The sequence below is a fragment of the Nothoprocta perdicaria genome, unplaced genomic scaffold (assembly GCF_003342845.1).
Source record: "Nothoprocta perdicaria isolate Ctin4 unplaced genomic scaffold, notPer1 scaffold_12, whole genome shotgun sequence".
NCBI lineage: Eukaryota > Metazoa > Chordata > Aves > Tinamiformes > Tinamidae > Nothoprocta > Nothoprocta perdicaria.
The window spans coordinates 497,522-521,134 of record NW_020454316.1 but is presented as its reverse complement, the minus strand read 5'-3'; the positions used below and the strand labels follow the sequence as shown (position 1 = coordinate 521,134).

Below are 23,613 nucleotides of genomic sequence, written 5' to 3'. Positions count from 1 at the left end.
GGAAGGTTACGGGTTTTGCTGTCTGGATAAGGTGACTGTGTTGGGAGCGGAGCTGCCCCGTTCTCCGCACGGAGGGAACAAAGCGGCGCCGTTCGGTCGGTGCGGGCGGGCCGAGCTCCGCGGGGTGCGGGCGGCTCCGGCCCCGCTCCACAGGAGCCCCCCCCCCCCCGCGCCGCTCGGGCCGAGTCCTCCCAGGCCGCGAGCTCCGCGCTGCCTAGCAACGCCCCGCCCCGCGGACGGTGGCCGCCGCGCGCCACGTCCCTTCCGCGCAGCCGGGGACGGTGGCCGGCAGGGGCCAAGCGGCGGCGTTTCCCGGTGGCGGCGGCGGGAGCGCGGCTCGCCATGGATTTCTCCCGGTTCCTGGCCGACGACTTCGAGGTGAAGAGCTGGGTGAACGGCGCCTTCCGCGCCGTGCAGCAGGAGGCGCCGGGCAAGGTGGACGCGCACGCAGCCACGCTCGTGATGAAGCTGCAGCTCTTCATCCAGGAGGTCAACAACGCCGTGGAAGGTGCGGCGGGGCGGGCGGGCCGCGGCGCGCGGGAGCTGCGGGCCCGSGGCGCCGGGCTCAGGGCGCCGCGCTGTGTTCGCGCAGAGACRAGCCGGCAGGCCCTGCAGAACATGCCGCGGGTGCTGCGCGACGTGGAGGCCCTGAGGCAGGAGGCCGCCTTCCTCAGGGAGCAGATGGTCCTGGTCAAGGAGGACATCAGGAGGTTCGAGGAGGACACGGCGCAGTCCATGCAGGTAGGGCGGCCCTCGTCCCGCCGCTCGCCTGGCCCTGCGTTTCCTTACCAACAGCTGATTACGCTCAATTCGTGATGCTCTTGTTATGTACGCTGGGTGTGTTCTCGTTAGCATAGGGGCGCATGATGCTTTTGGGGCAAAGTYAGCACTGTCAAAGTCTTGCTGCTTGACTTGGAAGTTGATTTAACATCTCTYGTGCTTTCAGCCAGCTTCTCCTTGTAACCAGCCTTTTCCACACATTTAATAAAATCCCAGCCTAGAAATAACTCTCTTAATGTAAGCATCTGTAAGTCGTCTCTTTTTTTTGTTGTTGTTGTTGTTTCAGTGGGTAATAATTCTTTCTCTTGTGCCAGGTTCTTGTAGAGATTGATCGGGTGAAATCTAGAATGCAGCTGGCTGCTGAATCGCTCCAGGAAGCAGACAAATGGAGCACGTTAAGTGCAGACATTGAAGAGACACTGAAAACACAGGTGGGTACCACGTTGGTCTTGATTTTTGGCTCTTTGCTTTTTTTAAAGAAACTGCATTTAAAGTAGGTTCTTCGAGTCACTTTGAAAGGTGTTTCTGTTTGTAAAAAGTCCTTGTGGAGCATAAGTAGTCATGCTTCCTAGGATTACACTGAATAACCTTGTTGGCTTTTTCCTGGTGGCAGGACGTATCTGTGATTTCTGCCAAGCTCACRAGCATGCAGAGCAGTCTGGCCATGCTCGTGGACACACCGGATTACTCTGAGAAGTGCGTGCACCTCGAGGCTCTGAAGAACCGGCTCGAAGCCATGGCCAGCCCTCAGATTGTTGCTGCGTTTAATGCTCAGTCTGTAGGTCAGTACGGCTTGCTCTTATCTCCTGTCAGTGCAAAGTTTGTCTGATGTGAGAGGTAAAATGTTGTTTGGGTGAGGAGTGTATCCCAGGAGGCTCCTGGAATGGGGTTGTGTGTTCTCCCTGGTGGAGCTGGATGCCATGAAATGTTAAGTGCTCTGCAGCTGCCTGGGGGGTAGTTTGATTTCCTACCTCTTGCACCTGCGGCCACAAAGGGCAACAAGGAAAACACGAGCGGACTCTGTAGGCTGCATAGGTTGTGTAGATGTGTGAAACAGAGGTTCTGAGACAGGGCTGTCCTGCTCTTACAGTTCAGTTGTGTTGTGACACCCTCAAAATGGGACACACTACCCGAGTAGGCAGAAGATCCCTGGTTTTGCATTGACATGGTGCTGCTGGGCATGTCTCTTACAGCTTGGTTTTGTTGTGGGGTGGAATATTGTTAGGAAAGGCTCTGTCTCCACGCTGTCCTGAAAAAGTTGTTTTATACTCTCCCTTCTTTAGAAGATCACTTGGTATTTTTGATCTGTTCTGTGTGCTTTTACTTTCCTGCTGTCCCAATGTTCCTGGAAAACACTTGCTCTCTTTGCTTCTCGTCTGTGTGCTCCTGGAGATCCCGTTGCAGATCCGCAGTGCTGTACTGCTATTGCTTCACGGCCAAGTAGGGGCGAGTTACAGCAGCGGTGGCTGCAGAYGGCTGGAGGGAGAGGAGTGCTTTCCTTGAGTCCTTAATCCCCTGCACAGCTCTTCCTCCTCTCTCTCCCACTCGTCGTCTTTGGCTCTCCGTTGCACACAGAAGGAGAGACTTAGACTTTCCTTAGACTATGCTCATAGACCTTCACAGTTGTTCACACGCACAAGACAAAGGATGATGCTTTGGAATATTAAAGTAATCCTCAAGTAATACGATTTTCCTATATTCTGTGAGTTGTCCAGCAAATAAACCCATATTGGCAGAGAAATATGTGTCAGCACACTGGGAGCCGGTGAGCTGACACGTGGTCCTTTTCCTGGGCGGACTCTTCGGAATAGTTCACTTTGAGCTTTGTTCATATTCACTAGTTAAAATCTGGGCACGTGGGAACATGTTTTTGTTTGTTTGTTTTCTCCCTAAATACTATTTTTCTTGTTCTTGTGAAGTCATGCTTTTCCCTTGTGTCCCATTTCCTACAAACTCAATTACAAGCTCTGCATTCTCTGACTTCCACAGCTTTAGAGCATCTAATTTACTTACGATGTTCAAGTTTCATGGTCTCCCTCCAGGTCCTGTTAGAAAAATAAGGTATATTGCTAGTTTATCTGAACTCAGATTTATTTTGTGAATAGAATTATATTCATTGTAGTACAAATCAGAGTTTTGAGGACTCTGGTTTTAGAGGCTGTGGATAAGAGTGACTGCACTGTTAGGCAATTGAGGCCACTAGTTTTAGTATAAGTTAACATTGAGTGGTGGAAACTGATGAGGCCTTCATGAGGAATGTGTTTTGGTTTTGCAAATAGTGCTTGTTTCTGGAAATTAATSATTTCCTTCTGTGAAATGCCCCGCTTTTATCTATCTTAGCTGAGAAAGATTTACTGGTGAAAAGTTAAACTCATTTACTGTAAATCTGATGCGTGATCTCATTTGAGTGTTATCTTTAGGCAGTTCTGCTCTTAAACAAAAGGCAAGTGAACAGAAGATGACAGTTCTGTCTTTCTSTATGGGCAATGGCACATATCCCCTTAACAGAGGAATTGTTTTACTCGGTTTGGGGTGTATTCTCTCACCTTGCACTTCGGGCCTGACCTTTTAATTATCTATTATTTATTTTATTTAGATCAGGCAAAAATGTTTGTTAAAGTCTTCACTGAAATTGATCGGATGCCTCAGCTTCTTGCTTATTATTATAAGTGTCACAAGGTAATTTTTTTTCCTTGATAATATTTTAATGCGGAGAAATGGAGGGGGGGAAAATCTTGCTTGGCCCAGACTGTAGGGGGTGCTGCTACATCGAGGATGCTCTCTTTCCTATTCGGGAAAGGATGGAGCCTGTTCTGTTTCGTACCTCATTCTCTAACTTCTCTTTCTGGCTCCTCACAGCTTTGACTACTCCCCGTGGTTTTTAAAGTAATTCTCCTCTGAGGGTTTTATGTCCCCCTTTAAAGTCATTGTAGAATATGTGCATTTTCCCTGTGCATTATAGTAGTTGTTTCTCTTTTCTTGGATTTGGCTATGTCAGTAATAACTTTATTGCTGCAACTTGCCAGCTGCTGGCCTYTGTAAACTCTTTTCAGGTAAGATTAAAGGTTGGAATTCCAGACAGTTCAGTAGTCATAACCTGATCCTCAAAAGTTCTCTCATGACTGCGACTTTTGAGGATTAAGTTCAAGGCTCGGGCTTGCCAAGTATTTCAACTATTATATGAGGGTATCAATTACAATCTCATTTTATGAGTGAAATACCAATGTTAATTAAATCTTTGGATCAACTAAGAAGTCTCTAGCTTGATGCCGAAAGTCATTTCCTTCTGAGGTGCTGAATTATAGCAGAGAGTTATGCAGAAATCTGGATAGGGGAGTGAGGATGGGCATTGTGTTTCAGCAAAAGTGATTTGCACGAGAAGTTCCTGGTTCAGAATAACAAAACCTAGATCTGTGACCTGTTAGTTCTGCTCTCAGAGTGGTTCTTATTACCCCTGCAGGTGCAGCTGGTGGCCRTGTGGCAGGATCTTTGTCAAAGTGACTTCAGCTTAAATCGCCAGCTGACTGAGCTGTATGACACGCTGCTTGGGACCTGGCACTCGCAGCTCCAGTGGGCAACACAGGTGCAGTCACTGCTTAATTTTGGTGTAGGGTTCAGGAGAGAACAAGACTTGGGTAAAGTTCAGAATAATTCACCAATGTTCAGTTATACCCTGTCAATAAAGGACAGGGCTTGCAAACTGCATTCAGGTTCTGGTCGTACTCTTGCAGACAAGACCCTGTAACAAGGGTGCTATGTTACTGCCATTAAAGCTGCTCTATCACGTTCATCTGTATCTTAAATCTAATTTGTTGTTGTGGCAAATGTGTTCTGTTGCAAAACATTTGAAATGCCTGAATTACTTTATCACTTGTCCTGGAGGAAGCCCTCAAGGTCATGATAGACTGGTTTGAGTCACTCTGTAAGATGTTTGAGGGGTTCTGCTCACACTCTTGGAATATATATGTACCTTTTTTTTTCTTGTCAATAGTAATGTAGGATGCAAGAAAGTTATTGTCTTGCTTTAGTGAAACAGAGAAATTGGTTCATTTTGTCAAGCCTGCAAGAGCCTTCGACCATGAAGGGTGAGAGAGATGCTTATCTTCCTGTTAAGAAGCCTGGTGTGAGTGCTAGACCCATCGTGCAAGCGGGCTCAATGCCTCCTTGAAATGTAATTTTTCTGCTTAATGATACGATGTGAATTACAGGTCAGATGTCGGCTAACATTTTAGGGTGACATGAGYTTTGTCTGCTATCTTCTGTGTTGCTTCTGCTTTCTGAAGAACTGTGTGACACTATCTTTTCCATTCTAGCTTGTATGAGGGGCCTTTTTGCTGCAGGAGACTAGCAGTGCTCAGCTTTTACAGGGATAAGCGAGAGCAGCACTGAAAGAACAGCTGAMGAAGCAGTTGTGGTAAAGGGCCATAAAATGTGCTTGAAGAATCGAGGGTGATGTGGGTAAATAAAAGTTCCAAGCTGATTGCAGTCTTTCTAGCCTGCCTTCCTGTGCTCGCTGCTGCCTGGCTGCCCAGTAATTTRGCTCGTGCTGCTGTGCTGTTTCTTCATAGGCGCACCCATAGGAGCGCTTTTTACGATGTCTCTTGAAGGGAGTGCTGTGTTTTCCAGTGCCCCCTCTGCCGGGTGGTGCTTTCRGCAGTTGCAGTGCCCGCGTTCTGCCGCGTTCAGCCTGTGACCTGTTTGTTTCTCAGCTGCTGTGTGTGCAGCGTGGTTTCAGTGGTGAAATAGCTATTGTCCTAAGCTTTCGTAATCAGGCTCTGCTCTGTGCTGGGGCAGTGAGGCTCCTGCAGCCATAGGAGCCCTTCTCTTCTGGTTTGTTACCCTTTGTGAAGTTTTYCAGATTTGTTTTGTTCCCTTTTGGTTGGGATTGTGCATCACCTGAAGGAGCTGCCACTGTACAGCATGTCATGTCCTTCCTATCTCAGTGTCCTCAGTAGAGAGAGAATTTATGGTAACTCTTTGAATTGTCAAAGGCGTGTCAGCTAAGCCCAGTTTTGGTGGATGCTGTAACATTTACTGCATTTCTGCAAGGTTTTGGAAGTTCTTGGATAATTTCTAGTAGCRAAGGCCTAGTACCATTAGGTGCTCTGTGCCGCCCGTTGCCAGCAGCCCAGTTCTCTGTGCGGGGCACGAGGAAGCCCTCACGGGGCTGCCGCTGCCCTCTGCCCAGCTCTTTCCTCGCAGCTGCTGCTGCTCTGCTGCCCGTTGCCAGACCCGTCTGCCTGCGGGCTCCCCAGTCTCTGTGGCGGGGGCGTGAGGGGATTTCCGAGCGCGGGTTCCCTGGGAGGTGCTGCCCGTGTGGAGGTTGCCCTGGGGCAGTGGTGCCCATTCCGCGCGCTGCAGAACGCAGCAGCCCCTTGACTAAGACAACCTGCGTGGTTTGCTTTGCCTTTGCTCAGACAGTGACCTCCAGGATGTCTTTTGTGGGAATCCACTTGGCTGGTGCTTCCGTTCTGCCTCGGAGGAATTCAGTGCTTTTTGCTAATAGCCTTTCTCTTCCTCTAGGTTTTCAAGAACCCCCATGAGGTGGTGACTGTGCTGCTGATTCAAACTCTGGCAGCCTTGGTGCCCTCCATCCCGGTGTGCCTCAGCACTGCCATGGAGCGAGTAGGCCAAGAAACCAAGCTGAACAAACTGCTGGAGCTCTACGATGCCACCGTCCACTTCGCAAAGGGGCTGGAAATAGCAATGCTGCCAAACCTGAGTAGGGCTCTGGCGCTGGATGTTTTCGTGCTACTGTTTTGTCAACACCTTTATAAAGTTCCATTGTGCATTTTGTTTTGTTTTTACATGGAAGGGTGTTTATTTCTTTTATAGTATTTACCAGTTGTGGTAAATACCAGTTATGTAGCATTTGTGCCTTTGTGTGTGTGTATATGTATATATCTTTCACTGAATATATTGACACAATACTGAGTGAGTTTACTGAAGCAGAGCTGTTCTAGCCTGCTTGCTGCCTTGGGTAAATAATATTTAGCACTTTTCCTTTTACTAGCTTTAATAGATCTTCTGCCTAGCGGATGAGGAAATGTCTCTAGGGAAGCTATCTGTTAAACCTGTTGTGAAAGATCACAAAGAATAAAAGTTCAGGAGTTCCCTGGAATTAAAGCCACACCTTTCCATATGACAGAAAGCTTGCATGAGAGCTACTTCCACTAGACTTCTAGATTTTACCTGATTTTTTTCCTGTTGGTCTTTGATTATGCTTTAATCAAAGGAAAATGCAGGGCCAAACGTGGCTTCTGATCGGTGTAGCTCATTCTCAGCTGCTTGGTTCAAACCTAACCTGCGCTTTCCTTGCCCAGCAGTGTTTGTCTTCTCGTTTTGGTCACGGCTTGATGAATGATTCCCGCAAACCGCAAAGCAGTGAGGCGCCCTGTTTACCTACTTTTATGCCTAATGTAAACTATTGGCTATTTATAGTGTTCTACTAATTTGATTATGCTCCTTCAGAGACAAGGTATAGAAAAATCCTCAATTAAAGCTGATGGAGCATTTCTAATGCTTTGTTTCCTATATTTGGTTCTTTGTAACATGATCTTGAGCTGTTTAAACCCAAATTCTTGCTTAATTATGTAAATTATGATTGCTGGGCAATTCTGTTTGTCTTTTTTGTTTTCTTTGTGATTGACTGCACTTTTGGCATTCATTTTCTAACCTTGGCTTGGCTTAATTTTTGGCAGGTAATAAAAATGATTTAAAAGAACTTGGAAAAGATAATGTCAGATTCTAGACAATGATGGAATAGGAAAACAGGCACTGACTTGTTAACTAGGTTAAGAAAAAAGATTATGTTCTTTATGTCTCTTTTGCTGTGAGGTGAGATGTTTGGGATCAGAAGTATCTCAAGAATGGAAGAGCCAGGTGATTCAGAAGTGCAGGGTCAAACTAGTTCTTAGGTGTTTATGTGGAGGAGGGTTCAGTTATGAATCATGGGATAATTTAGGTTGGAAGGGACCTCGGAAGATCACATAGACCAACCTTCTGCTAAAAGCAGTGTCCGCTCTGAGGTCAGGCCAGGTTGCACAGGGTTTTGTCCAGTCTGGTCATGAAGACCTCTGAGCACGGGGCTTGCACCATCTCAGGACAGCCTGTTCCTACTCCACTGTTTGGCTGTGCTCATGGTGCAAAAGTTTTTCCTTGTATCCAGGATTTGAAGTAGTTCTGGTTTGGTGCTAGTTAAGAGTTTGGCAAAGCCTCATGGTAACACCTGATGTCCAGGTTTGGTTTGATAAATTATGGTTCAATTAAATTTTTAATATGGGTTTGCTGCAGCTTCTGGCTCAACAGAATGGCAGTGAGATGTTAAGTTCATCATTTGCATTCAGCTCTGGCTGGTGAACCCTGTGAATGAGTAGTCCTAAGGGAAATGAGTTGGTACCAGTTATTTTAAGTGTGGACCAGGCTCTTTGCTAAAGGAGACTTGCCCCTGTTGTAGGTTGATGGTTAGATATTTCTTGGATGGTTTCCATATTTTCTCTCTAATGTAGTTTATAGACCATCTTGGAAATAACTATTATTATTATTAGTGGAAATAATAGCCTTATTTATTTAAATACATGTGCAGTTGGGACTTAAAGCAATGCAAGTTTATGTCAGTATCATGCTCTAACTGAAGAAGTCTTGTGTGCTGTTTAAAACAAGATTTTTAGTAGCAAATTATTTTAAACTAACCATCTGATTACTTGCAGAGGAGCAGAACCTGGTGAAGGTGACGGAGCTGGTGGAAGCAGTGTATGGGCCATATAAGCCCTACCAACTCGAGTACGGCGAGCTGGAAGAGGAGAACCTGCTCATTGGGATCAGCGCTGTGCCCCTGGTGCGCAGCTCTCTGCGGGGCCTGTGGAGGGAGGACGCGGTGGGACAAGGCTGAAGCTGCTGCCAAGTACAAGGCTCTTTGTCACAGCTGTTGCTCATTTCTCCTTTAATTATTTGGTRGTATTTCTTGTTTATAGTGTCTTGATACTGGAGTCTTAACTGAATTTTGCTTCAGAAATGGTTAATTTCAGCAGTGTTGTCAGTTCGCAGGTAACCCCTTTATCCAGTAACCAGCACTCAGAGCACCTGCTGGAAAAAAAGACCTTACCAGAATATTATTGTCAGCTAAAAGACTGCCTCAAGTTCCTTATTTTTATTTATTTACGTATTTATTTTAAGAACAAGGTGGGAGGAACGTTCGTTTGTGTGGAAGATTCTGGTGTGGGAATAAGGCTGTTTTTACTTGAAGGTCTGCTAAATGCAGGATTAGGCAGCCTGACTTAGTTAGGATCATGATGTAGGAGGACAGAAACAACCAGAACTGTTCTCTCTCAAGTGCTTCACAGGATTGCACAATGCCAGGAGGAAGATGTGATACACACAGTGTCTTTTTTTTTTTTTTTTTTCTCCTGTTATTTAGGAGCACTGGGAAGTAATTGACTGTGTCCAGGAACTAAACCATTCGGTGAACAAACTCTTCATTCTGGCTTCTGGAGCCATCGACAACTGCATCAAACTTACTGATGGACTCGGAGTGTGTGGGCTTCTCAAGGCCCTGAGAGCTCTGTTCACAAAGTAAGGTGCCGTTAGTGCCACTGCTGCCTTCATCCTAAGGGGGTGGCAAGCGTTCACGTAGCAACCAAGGACTGTAGTTCATGAAACATGGCCGAGTGCTGAGTGCCTATAACCACTATATGAATCATCTGATACCCAGCTCTAAGCCTAATGTCATTAGAGACTATATCTTAATGCAAAAAGACAAAGTTTTTGGTGGCTAGAGGGAAGACTCAGCTGCTTTGTTTCGGTTGAGCTGATTTTCCATTCATAGGAAATATTTTTTGGGGGGGGAAAAGTGTTTGCAAGAACCTAATACAACACAGGCAAACTAGTGTGCTGAAAGTAGAACTTCTTGGGGAAATGTATATTTACTGGGGCAAGTGATTTCCATAGTCAGAATCTGCCTGAAGTGCAAGATGCCCTAGTGAGTAAGTTCTTAAAATAATTTCCACCCTGCTTAGATAGTATTCTGGTACTCATTACCTTCATGTTCTTTCCTGATTTCAAAAGAGCTGATCACAAGGTATAAACCGAGCTGTTACCTTGTTGCCCTGTGGGGATAGGGGAAGAGGAAGCACACTTCTGATCTCAGCTTCTTTATAGGTAATTACATAGCAGGGTTCGTGCCTTTAGCTTATGGGCATTATGTTTAAAAAAAAAAAAAAAMACATGAGGAACAAAATGTTCCTTTTTATACATGTTCTCTCCTGGGGAGTAGTTGAGAAAATAAACTTGCAAGAGGTTGTGGTCAAGGGCCGGCTGATGGTGGAGCAGCACTAGCCTTATAAACTTTGCCTGATCTCTCCTAGGAGACGTGATGAGTGTAGTGATAACAAAAATGACTTACTCATTCCTCATCACAGGAGAGCAGGGTTCCTAGTCACCCACATGCAGCAAATTGAAGTGGCCACGCTCCAACTAGTACTTCTAGTGTAGGCTGGAGGGGGTTGTGGCTGGTCAGTCCCTCACGTGCATTTTATTATACTGGAAAAACTAGTTCTTTTCTGAACTATTCTTCTTCTAATGTCTCTGGTTCTTATTTGTCCCTTGTTGAGAACTGCACGAGGAGGTTGCTGGAAATGTCGTTGCGTTGCTTTTCATACTATAGTTTTACTCCAGTGTCTATTTTTACTCCTTTTATCCATATAGGTATACATCTGACTTTACAAATGCTTTGCAGTCTATACGAAAAAAATGTAAACTGGATGATATCCCATCAGATGCACTTTTCCAGGAGGACTGGACTGCTTTCCAAAACTCTATCCGGTAAATTGGTATTTTTGCCTGGTTCAGAACTTATTTTTATAGAAAAGTTGGAAGAGAATTACCTGGGGTCAGTTTGCATGGGTTATGCCGCTTTAGCCCCAGAGCTGCTGAGAGTGTTGGTTGTAGTGACTGGGTTTCAGGCTCCTATGAGCACAGTAAGTGTTATGGGACCCACCCCTTCTCTGGAGCAAGACTGCATGTCACAGCACTTGAAACATCAGCAACTCTTGGAATAATTCCCAGTGACAGGCTGTCACGCAAAAAAGGGACATCAGGATGTAATGAAATGGATGCAAAGTTTAAAAAACGACAAACTAAAAAAAAATTTCTCCCCAGGGGGATATTGGTGGTGGTGACGACTTACGCTTTTTTAAAAATTTTTTTTAATCTTCTGAAACCTGTCTGAAATAGGTAATTCTAGGTGTGTGACATTATCTGCCTCAAATGTTACAACATACATTTTGTCGTATTCTTTCCCAGAATAATTACCACTTGCGGTGAGCTGCTTCGTCAATGTGGAGACTTTGAGCAGCAGCTTGCCAACAGGTGAGTGTGGCTGAGCTTGCTGCAGCAGCTCTCAGCGCTGGTGTCAGCTGCAAAGGAAACAAACCCCCCAAGGTGTGTGTAGTGTGTGGAGCACTGAGAGAGCACGAGGCCGCAGTGCTCTAACGTTTGCACAGAAAGAGTAGTGTGATTTAAAGCATGCAGCCTCCCACTCTAGTTCATGCTCTGCCAAGGCTTCTCTGTAACAACAGCCAATAAAAGAAGACAAAAAAGTCAAAGCAACAGTATGAAATATTACAGTATTATTAAGCAAAGTTACAATTAGGAAGTATAGTGTATGTGTTGGAGTTTCTCTTTTGTTTTCTTGTCTGGAAGCACAGTTGTTTAGGAATAGTCTGTAACTTTCTGCCCCGCACACACCTCTCTGTCTTCTGAAACATCAAGGATGGATCACAGACTGCTCCATTTAGTCCAGGCTCCAGTGCTCTGAGCTAGTGATTAAAAAGGCTTTTTCTGGGCGCCTGCCTGATGTGCCCTGTTTGCCTGCTAGGCATCAAGTGGGCTGCCAGGCTGGGGTGAGGAAGGAATTTTCCACCRGACCAAATTGGCATGATTCTGGCTTCCCTTGTGACATGGGACATGAATCATGTGCTGACATGAATCTAGGTGTGCCACAACTGATCAATTCCTTGTAACTTGAGAAATCTCAAGGCAGGGGCAGCATGGAGATCTTTTGTTGCTTGCGAGCAACACTTTTCAGTCTCTTGCACATTAAAATGCTTTAGTTTGACTTGAGTCATCTGAGCCTGTGGTTGGCATGAGCCAGTGGCCTGCAGGATACAGGAGGACGGGTTTGTTCCCTGTCTTTTAAACTTTGTGAGAGCACAGTCATCTTTAYAGTTCATTATTTGGGCAGTTTTCAGCTGCAGGACAGAGGAGTGAGAGTTGGCAATATTTAGTGCCTGCCACCTCTTTCCCTTGAAGAAACACATAGGTAGCAATGATGTTTAAAGGCTGCTAGCAGTTCTTGAATAGTTAAAGCTTGCAGCTCTTGCTTTCCTGCCCTGAGAGAATTAACTTTGTGCTGATTTTTTTTCCATTACTTACTCCTTGCATCACATTTGAAGGCTTTGGCTACCTTGTGGAAGACAGAAGTTTTCCCCAGTGAAGTTTCTGTTAGCCTGCACTTTTGGGAACTTTGCAGCAGATCTAAGGAACGCCTTACTGTCAGTATTCCTGTATTTCTGCCACAGCAGTCTGCAAAGCAGTCAAGACCGTCCTGGGTACAATTTTGCAGGGCATGAAGCTGCTTCAGGTCATTGTTGTCAGTGAAATGAGAGATTCCTTCTCCCTACTCACCTGTTGTGTTTTTGATCCTTCCTTGCATTGATTTGAACAATTTTCTGTAGCCTCAAGATGAGCTGGATCAATTTGGTGCTCTGAACAAAAAATAACCTTCTTGTGCAAAGAGAAATGCTTTTCCATTAGACTGACGTACAAACAGTCTGGATCTGTCTACACAAATACTAGTGGCAGTACAAGGGATAGAGAAGGTTGAGGTCTGTAGCATGGCTTCTGGTCTTAGCAGTTCACAAAAGGACATTCTGAGCTACCTGATGATCAAACCACACAAAATATTTGTTCTTCATATTTACTGCTCTTTTGAGACCCCAAAGGAAATGGTAACTAGTCTATAGTGGCTTAATTTGCAGTCRCAAGGGAGTGCCCTAATGCGCTCTTATACTCTTCCCTTCTGCTCCCGACATGTGCAGATCTGGATTTAAAATTTTCCTACCAATATCTGGAAATGCACTCTTTGCAGTGCTTTGTGATGGCAAGTTTTTCTGTAAACGAATGCAAGTGGCTGTTCGTAAGGGTTTTCCTCTGTCTCTGGAGGGCTCACTGGGCCTTGTGGTTCCATGTTGCTCTCCAGGAAATTGTAGAGCAATCTGGCACTGTCTTCAGTGAATAGGAGGAAAGGTGTGCAACTGAGTGACCTCTCTGCCTATGGGGTAAGGTAGAACAATAATCACAGGACATACTAGGGAGTGATTGAGTCAGAGAGGCCCCCTTTCTTAAGCTATTACTTAAGTTGAGATGCTGCTGTAAGTCTTCCTGGAAGCATCATGAGGGCAGCAGAGCTGCTTTTATAGAATTCTATTGCTGACTTTGTCTGTTTGCTTTCAGGATTTTATCAACTGCTGGGAAATACCTCTCGGACTCCTACAGCCCTTGTAGTTTTTCTGGCTTTCAAGATCCCAGTTCTGCAGAGAAGAGCAGCTCTGTCAAGAACCCCTGGCAGGAATACAATTATCTTTTGAAGGAGAATCCGTCTGAGTACGCCAGCCTTATGGAGACCCTTTACACTCTCAAGGTAGCTTTGCTGTCCAGGAGAAACTGCCTTTCTAGCAGGAAACTGTTGGGCTTAGGTAGATACATTTGGTAGGTGGGGATTGGATTCCACCAACAGCCGGATTATATTTCATCTTGAGCTGTAGTCTTTTGATGGGCTATGCTCCGAGTCTTCCACAGAGACATAAATCTGCTGAGAGAAGGAAATGCCAAAACCCAGGAAGTTTGGGCTCATTTCAGAGAGTCAGAAACCTCCCCACAACCTGGCAAGGTTCTTTGAACACGTCTGTATCAGCTCAAGTGAGAGACAGTCTACCACAGAAAGACATATGGCAGATTATATTGACGCAATCTCGTATTCCAGTCTCGTGTACTAGCTTCTCAAGACTTTCTGTGCCACTTATATTCTGTTGCCATATCCATCCTGAAATCCAATTCTACAAGATCGTTCATGCATGTATCTGTGAACAGGGTCAAATGACTAGTTAACTAATCTTCTGGTGGATCTAATTTATGTTTGTTTGCCTTCCTCAGTCACTTACAATAGTAAAGTCAAGGTTACGTGTTCTGTCTCATTTTCTCAAAGTGTTTTTTAATTTCTTCTCCTCTTAATTTACATGCAACTTGTGTAGCTGTGCTGTCGCTGTTATGAGATTGACTAATTCCTTGGCTAAATAGTAGATTTCTATTATGTGTCTTTCTSCTTAAGTAGAGCTCTTAATTCCGTGCAGGGAATCCCCTAGTTGTGCCCTTTGAGTAAAAGGGCATATTTGTATTTCTTCTCCTATGGTAAATGGAAATACATTATCTGATTTTTCATTTAAAGTTTACTTTCTGGGCTTTTGTTCACCTTCCCTTCTGTGCCCAAAGAAAGAATGGAAATCCAGGCACTACTAGAGAGCTTGTAAGGCAGTGCACTGTGAACTCCTGTCTTCCCCAGGGGCATTCTGGTTGAGTGCAGATTGTAAAGGTAATTTTGCCATCTTCACAGCAAGTTTCTTCGTATCTTGCCTGTACTGGGGCCAGGTGGCAATGATTCTTTTTCCACGTTTCAGGGAGCTGTGTGCAGCTGGTGCTTGAACATCTAGTGGGAACAGGCCTTTCTAAAGGACTCGTGTTGTGTCGGTGCAGAGAAATGCTCTTATGTGTTAGGATGGCCTAATAAGGACCTCTTCAGGAATATTAACAAAGCTCTTCTGTGGTCAGTTTAGTGCCATCTGTATATAATTGTTTTTATGTGTATTTTAGGAGAAAGGTACAAGTAACCACAACCTATTGTCTTCCTCTCGCGCTGCCCTAAGCCGCCTCAACCAGCTCGCACACCACCTGGCTTTCGACTCCGTTTTCCTTCGCATCAAACAACAGCTCTTGCTCGTTCCTAAGATGGAGGTGAGTAATGGTTGCACTGATCTGATCTGAACAGCGATAAGGTTTACCCTTGGCATACCTTAGGGCAGGATACAGCTCAATGCAGCTTGCCTTGCTGCTTTCCAGAATATCACAGTAATTCCCTCTAGTATCACCTTTTTTCCATGAGCTGTGCTCAGTGACAAAGTTTACATCCTTCCCACTACTACATTCACTAGGGTTAGCAGATGTCTGCAAGCCCTAATATGTGTCTGAGATACTGTTTTATTTCAACCTATGTATTTTCCATAAGGAGCGGTGTGGACAGGGGAAGCAAATCTCCAACTAGTCTGTGTTCAGTTTTGCTAGAAGTCTGTGGGTGATCACAGATCTCATCACTAGGTCCCACTTTCCCAGAACATCCACAGATTCCAAGCTCCAGAACTTCATAGACTGCTTTTTGCCTTCCAGGGATGGAACTCTAGTGGCATTGGTGAGACCTTGACAGACGATCTGCCAGACTTCAGCCTGACCCCTCTGGAATATATCAGCAACGTAAGAGCAGGCCAGGATGGTGCCTAGAAGCCCAGTGCTGTGGGAATCTCATCTGTGCTTTGCCAAGTTTCTGTAAAATCACAGTATTTGTGGAATTTGTTGTTTAATGGTGAGAAGTACTGTTAGTGACCCAGTCCTGATCAGTATGATTATGCCATCCTTGTAAGAAATCACTGTCAATTCTTGAATAGCAAAAGAACTTTGGGAACAAAAAGGGTGTTTTATTTTTTTATTGCACTGTTTGCAGTATTAATTCTTGTAACAGGATGGAAAAAGCCAACTTCTGGTTGTAGTGGTAAATACTGAACATATCTTAAGAATGTGGCTCACTGAGCTGCTGTTTGGGAGTGATAAGTTTCTGAAATTCATTATCTTGTCACTTGGATTCATGTTTCCTTTTCTGTGGTTTTGTTTGGATCAGTCTCTTGGATTCTGGTCCAGGAACAATGCAGAGGTCAAAAACGTGATTAGAGTTAMGATACGGGATTTCATTGCTGTGATTGTTTCAGTGACTGCTTTTCTCATCTCCTGAAAAARTGTTTTTGTACAAAGTGTAATGATCAGCAAGAGACATGGTTTGTTTCTGAGCTCCTGTACGTGTGAGCTGCTGTCAAGCTCAGCTTTCTGCCTTCAAGTTTGTATTATTGCACTTGGCTTTTTCTTCATTTGTGCAGTGACTCAGCTCTTTTGTGCTCTTATTCCAGATTGGGCAATACATTATGTCACTGCCTCTCCACCTTGAACCATTTGTCACTCAGGAGGATTCTGCTTTGGAGCTGGCATTGCATGCTGGAAAACTGCCTTTCCCTCCAGAACAAGGTAGGATGAAACCAGGGAAGTAGCATGTCTGGAGGAAGGTTTCACACTTCGGCATTACGTGTGATGGGTCATAGAAAGGAAGCTGTTTGAGATCCATTCCCTTCTGATTGTTCATGATTGTTTCTTCCAGCAATCTTCTGCAGAGGCCATGAGGACCATCTAGACAATGAATAAAACTTTTTTGTTGGGTTTTTTTTTTTTCCAATTTTATTCAGACAACAAGCTCTAGTTCCTCCCCTTTAAGTTAGGGGATTATTAACTCCCCTTTAAGTTAGGTTAGTGATTATTAACCTTCTGGTTTGGGGTGTCAGACCTTAAGTATTACTGTTTCATAGCTGGAGCAGTATTTAATGTACTGGGTGCTGTCTTGGAATACCGTGAGTGTCTGATACCCTGTTTCCTTGTCCAGTGAAGAGTATGGGATCACCTGTACTGTTGTATTTGGGTTGGTCACAGCAAAAGGGCAACAACGCTGTTTGCCTTTGGACATCTTATTCCTTTGCCTCTCATGCCTGCAAATCCAGAAAGGACTGTTGTTACTCCCTGGGTGGCCTGCAATGTGCGCCTGTCAGAGCAGCAGCAGCCCAAGGCAGAACCTGGCCTGTAGACTCTTGCTTTGGGACAGGTTTTGCATCTTTAAAAGAACATCCTTTTCTTAAGGATCCAGTCATGTGTCCTAGTCTCCATCATCAGAGTCCAAGGAAGAGCAGAACTCAAATGATGATTATTTCATTTAAATTTCATATTCATTCTTTATTATCCCCACTTGAAAAACCATTAGAGCTCCACTGCTATTACTAGTGCTGCTCACGACTAGTGAGCAGATACTTGTCACCGTGATTAAAGGCTGTGGATGGAAGAAGTGCGGCTGAGGCTGCTCTTTGAGGCAGACGTGGCCCCGTTGCTCTTCAAAACTTTGTCCCCAGCACATTTCTGTAGACCCCGGGAATTCTTTCCTTGCAGACCCCTTGCAGTCCCCAGCGCCGCGCGGCACTGCCGTTCATCTCCTCGCAGGGCTCACTTGCTCTGGCGGTCGGGCAGCGTGGAGCTTGCTATTTATAGTCTCCCTGAAGCTTTCTGAGAATACACCCTTTGCTTTAGGTTTTGGCATCAGTCATCTGTCATCTTGAAGCATTTACATCTTTAATAAGTCATTAATTTTCAAAACGTTGATGAATCGAGAATGTTTTCAACACTTGGAAAACTCATGAATCACTGTCACTTGAGTAGTTTGTAAAGCAGTCCTGGAACGGGCTGTGTCCCAGAGAACATGCCAGGGAGTGCCCGTGATCCTGGCCCCAGCACCTGTCATCCCTTTAGAAATTAGTTACCTGATGAGTAATAGAGGGAAGTGTTTTGGGTCCTGAGCTATCTTTCAATGTTATATAGTATCAAGGAAGATAAATTACAGCTTTGATCATTCCAAACCAGCTGACAAACTGTCTGAGTGTCAGTACCTTAATGCTTTGTTGAATAAATTGTTAACCATTTATGAATTATGTCCTGTTGCTAACTGGTAAATGCAGGTAAGCGAAACGGCTGGCAGCTAACGTGGGTTCTGTGCGCAGGGGATGAGTTACCCGAGCTGGACAACATGGCCGATTACTGGCTGGGCTCCATCGCCAGAGCCACGATGCAAACCTACTGCGAGGCCATCCTGCAGATACCGGGGCTCAGCGGGCACTCCACCAAGCAGCTCGCCACAGACATCGGTGAGCCTGGCCTGGGAACTGTGCTGGGGCGCTTGGGCTCTTCCTTCATTGYGTTTCATTTTAAGAAATTGCTGTATGGGTTCCTCCTCTAATCTTGTGCGGACGTGTCTGAACCTGCTTAGTGCAGTGGTTCATGGCTGCTCTTTTGCAAAGTGCTCTGTCATGTCCCTCTCCTAGGAAAAAGGTTTTTCTGGTAAGTGCTTCTGCTTCCTCAGAGCTTTGTGTTTCTGAGTGTGCAAGTCAAGGTCCTTCTCAGTGCAGAACCGAGCTGGGCCTGTTTCTGCTCTAATAATGGGTGCCAACTTCACCATGGCCAGCCTGACTTCAGCATGGAGTCAGTCAGCTGGAGCACCCCAGCTGAAGTTCCTGTCTTTGCTGCAAACTCTTAACTTGYCTTTGAAGTGATTGGGGTCCTTAATCTGTGACCTTGGTGACTTATTACCCCGGGGACCTGGGTCCTCGCTGCAGGTGCTGTAACACGGCAGAGTGTCTCGGTCCTCGGAACAAGACAGACAGTTGTTTAAACTAATGGACCAAAGGCAAAAATATTTGCCAGTTGGTGCAGTTAAATTCCAAAGACAAGAGCTGTCTGTGCGCCCCAGCTGGCAGTGAGAGTGGTTCTAGCTGTCCTGAAGGGTGAAGAAAGACCTTCATTTGGGTGTTGCTTGCATAGTGTCTGTTATTATGAAATACACGCTTATCCTTTGTTTTTCAGACTATCTAATAAATGTGATGGATGCCCTCGGCCTCCAGCCATCCAGAACGCTGCAGAACATCGTGGCGCTGCTGAAGGTGAAACCAGAGGAGTTCCGGCAAGTGGCGAAGGGCGTCCCGCGCCGAACGGCCGGCGGCGTTGCTGCCATGCGGGGCCTCGAGTGCTGACTGCGGCCCGGCCTGCTCCCGCTCCCTGCAGACCTTCCGCGGAAGGTGAAGTCCTCTCTGGGCATAAGAGGAGTTTATTTATGAAGAATTTTAAAACTAGGAAAAGCTTGTTCGTTCTTTCTGTCTTTAGAAGTGAGGAAAGGTTTCTTATAACCAAATTGCCTAGAAACTGTCTGAATAACCTTCATTGGGTTGAAYGGTGCTGGCTTCTGGCTAAATTGGCCTGCCGGTAGCTGGGAGAGTTCATGCTTCATGACAGCGGCATGACTGTCCTTTTCAGAACAGTTTAATGAATTTTGAATCTAAAATTATAGGGTAGGTGCAACATAAATCAACTGATTGGAAGCTCCTCCAGCTGGAAGAAATGGCCATTGCTCAAGTCTGTCATTATTCACCATCTCAAGCGCAGAGTCTCATCAAGCAGCAGAAAACACGTGATCAAACCCAACTCTGAGAATAAACCCAGTTTTGTAGGTTGTTTCTTGTGAAATGTGTACTACACCTTACAACTAAGATGAGTCTAATGTATTTTATGAAATAATGTTATTTTCTTATGAAATGTATTAAAGATTGCTATTTAGATCTTTGTAGAAAGCCTCATCTAGCTTAAGAAAGCTTCTAGCACTTCCACAGCTTTCTTTTTTTAAGACAAAATTAGGTAAAATACAAGGAGGTCCCCGAACAGCAGTGCCAGCTGCGTCAAACCTATGTGCAAACTCATCTGCTTTGGAGGGGGGAGAAACCCACTTGCCTTCCCTGTGCATGTTGCTGCTCCTGCAGCTCCGGCATTTGTGGCCTGGACTCCTTTGGTGAGTAACTTGTTCCCTCGTTTCCATCTCTCTGCCTCCTTCCTTGGCCCCTTGCAGGCTGCAGTGCCCAGTGCTCGGCCACGTCCGCACGTTCCTGCTCGCTCTGCCTTGGGCTTGTCCTGTGTTTCGGGGAGGCCTCGCTCCGCAGCTGCCCGTCCCKCCTCGCCGCTCCTGGGCAGCGGCACTTTGCGGTTCCCCTGTGGGACTCCTTTAAAGCACAATTTATTTTATGCACTATTATTTTTTTTTAATTCTTGGTGGTGTTTGCAGCTGGCCATTTTACCCTTCAGGGTATGAGCTGTTTAATTAAGAATCCCCAGGTGAGATGAGCAATYGCGTGCCGTGAGCTGGGGCTTCGCAGGTGCCTTTGGCTCCAGCTCGACGCCGGCCCCACGTGGGAGCAGCCGGCGCGGCCGCTTATCTGTGTGCCCATCTGGGAAAGGGAGCCGACTGGTAAAGAGCGGAGTGCGGGAGCGAGACACTTCCATTTTATTAGCTGCCAGACGCCCTCTATAAACCARCAATAACCAGAAGAGTAAACTGGGGCCTGCCAGAGAACACGCTGTTCCCGTCTCCCCGCTGTCAAAGGGGTAGATCTCATTGCTGCTGCCTCTCCCATCCTTTCCTTCCTCGTAACCGGACAGGCTTTTGAGGCTGTTCCCTGCCTGCTGTTATTGCCGCGCTTGGGGCAAAAGGTTGGAGGTGCTGGAAGCTGCCGCCTCGCTGGGGCCTGCCCGGGCTGAGCCCCGATGCTGCGAGAGCACGTGGGGAATCCAGCATAGCCCCCCAGTGCTGCACCCCAAAGACGCGATTGCCGGGGCGCTTTGGCAAGGGCTGCGCGGCGAGCAGGATTGTGCCCGCGCTTTCCCGCTTGCAGCCGCCTCCTTGCAGGGCGGCCGCTCCATGGGCACCAGGAGGCGGCTCGGGACAAGCCCTGGGCTGCAGGAAAGCCTCTCGGGTCCCTTGGCTCCAGCGGCTGCACCGCGAGCGATGAGCGCGGCGCTGTCTGCTGCTCAGAGCCYGCTTTGCTGTTTTCTGCCTCGTATTTTACTGCATGAACTTAAGCAAATGGCTCGGCTGTGGCTTGGGGCGAGAGCAGTTTTTCACTGTTACAAATCTGAGGTCTTTGTGGAGGTAAAATCTTAGCTTGGTTGCGTGTTTTGAGTGCAGATTTGGTAGAGGGGAGACTCGGCTGCTTGTTTCTCATTGAGCTGTTGCGCGGGTGAAAAACTGTCTCTTTAGAGGAGCTGGCCTGGTCGGAGGGAGATTTGGATCCCTCGCTGGGGTTTTATCCTGCTCAGAGGCGATGCATCAGGGAGAAGGAAGTGAGGATTCGAGCAGGAAAAGTCCGGGGCAGTTCCTGTGGGAACTGGATTTCACCGTCCCCAGCAGGTTCCCCACCCGCCCGCTGTCGCCCTAGCACCACGGCAGCTGCTTTTCCTTGCTTAGCTCATGCTGTACCAGGAGGGGACTATTTCTGCACTGCACCCACTTGCACGCAGTGCTGGTTGCCCAGGGCAGCTGTTTGCAAGCCTTGGGTGGCAAATGAGAACCTGGGAGTAGCCCAAGGACTTTCTGCAAAGGTGCTTCCTAAATTTGGCTCTTTATTACTCATATCTTTTATTTACTCTAGATGTTCTCTGGCTGCAAATGACTGTAAATTACCTCTATTTTTGCTTTCCTCACCCCAATCAAAATCAAGGACAAATATATTTTATCAACAAGTTTAACAGCTCAACTTGGAAGGTCAGCGGTGAGGGATGAGGGTACTTACTGTGCAAATTGATAAGCAATTTAGTACCTGAGGATTAAAGTGTCATCTCCTCCTTTGCCGAGGCTGATGGAGCAGGGTGCTCTTCACATCACTGAGGAATCACAGGCGCTTTCTGAGGCAGTTTCTCCTGCAAGAAGCATTCTGGTTGCTATAATGTTCCTCCTATCATAATTATAACCTTCCTGTGGAGTAAGTTAAATAAACCCAAACAGGGGGTTGCTACATTTATTTTTTGCTCTGTGACAATTGCATCGGCACAATGAATCTAATGAAATTTGATCTACCCAAAACAAATGTAAAATTCCTAAAGGTCAGCTATGATTTTGTCTTTAATATAGATATTCCTACAGCTTTTAGGGTCCCACATAAGCCCTTTGCTCCCAGGGATGTTATTTTGTATGTTTTCTAAGGTGAAAGGCCCCAGAGCGCGGAAGGGATCGCACGGAGCGATGGGCAGGTGCAGCCGCCCTTCCTTCAACCCGGAATCCCCAGGGCCAGGGGCTGTGGGAGAGACACTCATGTCACCGACCGACCCCGTCATTTCAGTGCTTAGGGACTTGACAAGCCAAGCAATTAGTAGAGATAACTCTGTTGCTCTGTGTTGGAACCGTGTTTGTTGCTACACACAAGAAGGAAACACCAGCAGAAAGAAAGGGGCCAGGACTAACTGGTTCTCACGCCAGCACACGGGCTAATTTGGACATTCTTGCTTCAAAAAAGAAGTCGCCACAAAAGTCTCCAGGAATTCAGCAACCTCCGGGCTGGAGCCTCATTCCTGTGGAGGCAATGGAGCCCTCTGCTCTGGCGGCTGCTGCGTTTATAACCGATTAGCATCTTCATTACGTGGTTCTGCATCCAACCTGCTGCGTCCCCGGCTCGGCCGCGTCCGAGGGCTCTGCGGCTGCCGGCAGGAGCCGATCGTGGGCCCGGAGGGCGCGTGCCTGGCGCGGGAGCTGCCACGGGCAGCACTTTGTTCATGGCTTAGTCTGTGTAGGGTGAGGTGCTCAATGATGAACGTTTACAACCGAACGCGAGCAGCCTGGCACCCACGAGGGGAGTCTGTGGCTCTTTGRTGGGCACTGATGCTACCACAGCAGGCGCCATCTCGTCCACTACATAGTCCTGTGCGATGGCACCAGAAAGCCCTGGGAAAGCCATGGCAGCAAGCCCTGGGCCAGGGCCGGCCGCTGCCCGCCCGCTCTGAGCCCCGTTCCCGGGCGCTCCTGCTGATACCCAGGCACATGGGTGGTGCGGGTGCTGCCGGGCCGCTCGAGGTGCGGGAGGCCGCCCGGGCCCTCCTGCGGGCCGGCGCCGCCGCCTGCCCCGGGCCACGGCGCCGGGCTGGGCTGTGTGCCCAGAACAGCGCGTTCCCAGCCCGTCACTCGCCTGCTCTATCGCGCTTCCTCTTGCGTTTCGCAAAGCTGCTGCGGTAGAGCAGAGCTCCAGCGTGGCCGTGAGGGGCACAGGGCCCCCCGGGAAAGCCGGGCTCCAAAACAAACCAAACGCCACGCGAGTTAATTATGCTGGTGTTAATTGTGCGGCTCCAAGCCCTGCTGGGAGCCTCCTCGGGGCAGGAGAACCCGAGGCTGCGAGGGGTGAGCACGGCCCGGCCTGGTCTGCGGAGCCCGCGCTCGGCCTCGCGCCGAGCTGCCGCCGCAGCGCTCGGCCCGGCCGCCGCTCCAAGGCCCCGGGTTGTCCCTCTGGCCGACAGCGGCGCTGCCGAGGCACCGGCACTTGCTCCCCGCGCCTCGCTCTCTGCCGGAGGCTGCAGTGTTCTCTCTGACACGCACTAACAGACAGGCCCCTCTGCCGCAGGAGCGTTAGCAGAGCCCAGGCACGGGTGGCAAGCGGAGAGCACGGGGCTCCGGGGAGCGGAGGAGATGGTTTATTTATGTATTTATCTATTTTCCTCCTGTTTATGTTGTGGTCATTCAGAAATGTACGCACAGGAATGAGGAGCAGTCCGGCACCCCGTGGTTCTCGCTGACCCCGGGAAGCAGCCCGAGTGCAGCAGAGCGCGGGTGTTCTCGGTGTCGGACAGGCGCTGCCTCGCGCCCTGGGGGCTCCCTGCTCCCGCCGCACGCCCATCCCGCTCTCCCTGCTCCGGGACGGGCCTCCCGCCGCCCCTGCCACGCGCTGCTCCTGGCCCCCGGCCGCACACCCGCAAGCAGGACGCTTTCCGAGCCGCTCTCTGCCCTGCATTTCTCCCGGGAAGTGCTTTCCTCCCACAAGTAAGCAAAGCTACTTGTTAACAGGAATT

The 23,613-nt window shown here is 47.5% G+C and overlaps 1 protein-coding gene across 1 annotated transcript; it reads left to right on the top strand.

Annotated features, from left to right (window-relative positions):
• Positions 1 to 342: 342 nt before the first annotated feature.
• COG7 (component of oligomeric golgi complex 7) lies at positions 343 to 19,289 on the top strand. The gene is made up of 17 exons (XM_026054149.1): positions 343 to 508; positions 593 to 741; positions 1,095 to 1,211; positions 1,394 to 1,562; positions 3,377 to 3,459; positions 4,241 to 4,363; positions 6,304 to 6,502; positions 8,490 to 8,617; positions 9,197 to 9,351; positions 10,483 to 10,599; positions 11,080 to 11,145; positions 13,291 to 13,477; positions 14,704 to 14,844; positions 15,274 to 15,357; positions 16,062 to 16,176; positions 17,745 to 17,888; positions 18,604 to 19,289. The coding sequence occupies exons 1-17, from the start codon at positions 343 to 345 to the stop codon at positions 18,768 to 18,770; spliced, it is 2,310 nt and encodes a 769-aa protein (XP_025909934.1). The 3' UTR covers positions 18,771 to 19,289.
• Positions 19,290 to 23,613: the final 4,324 nt, after the last annotated feature.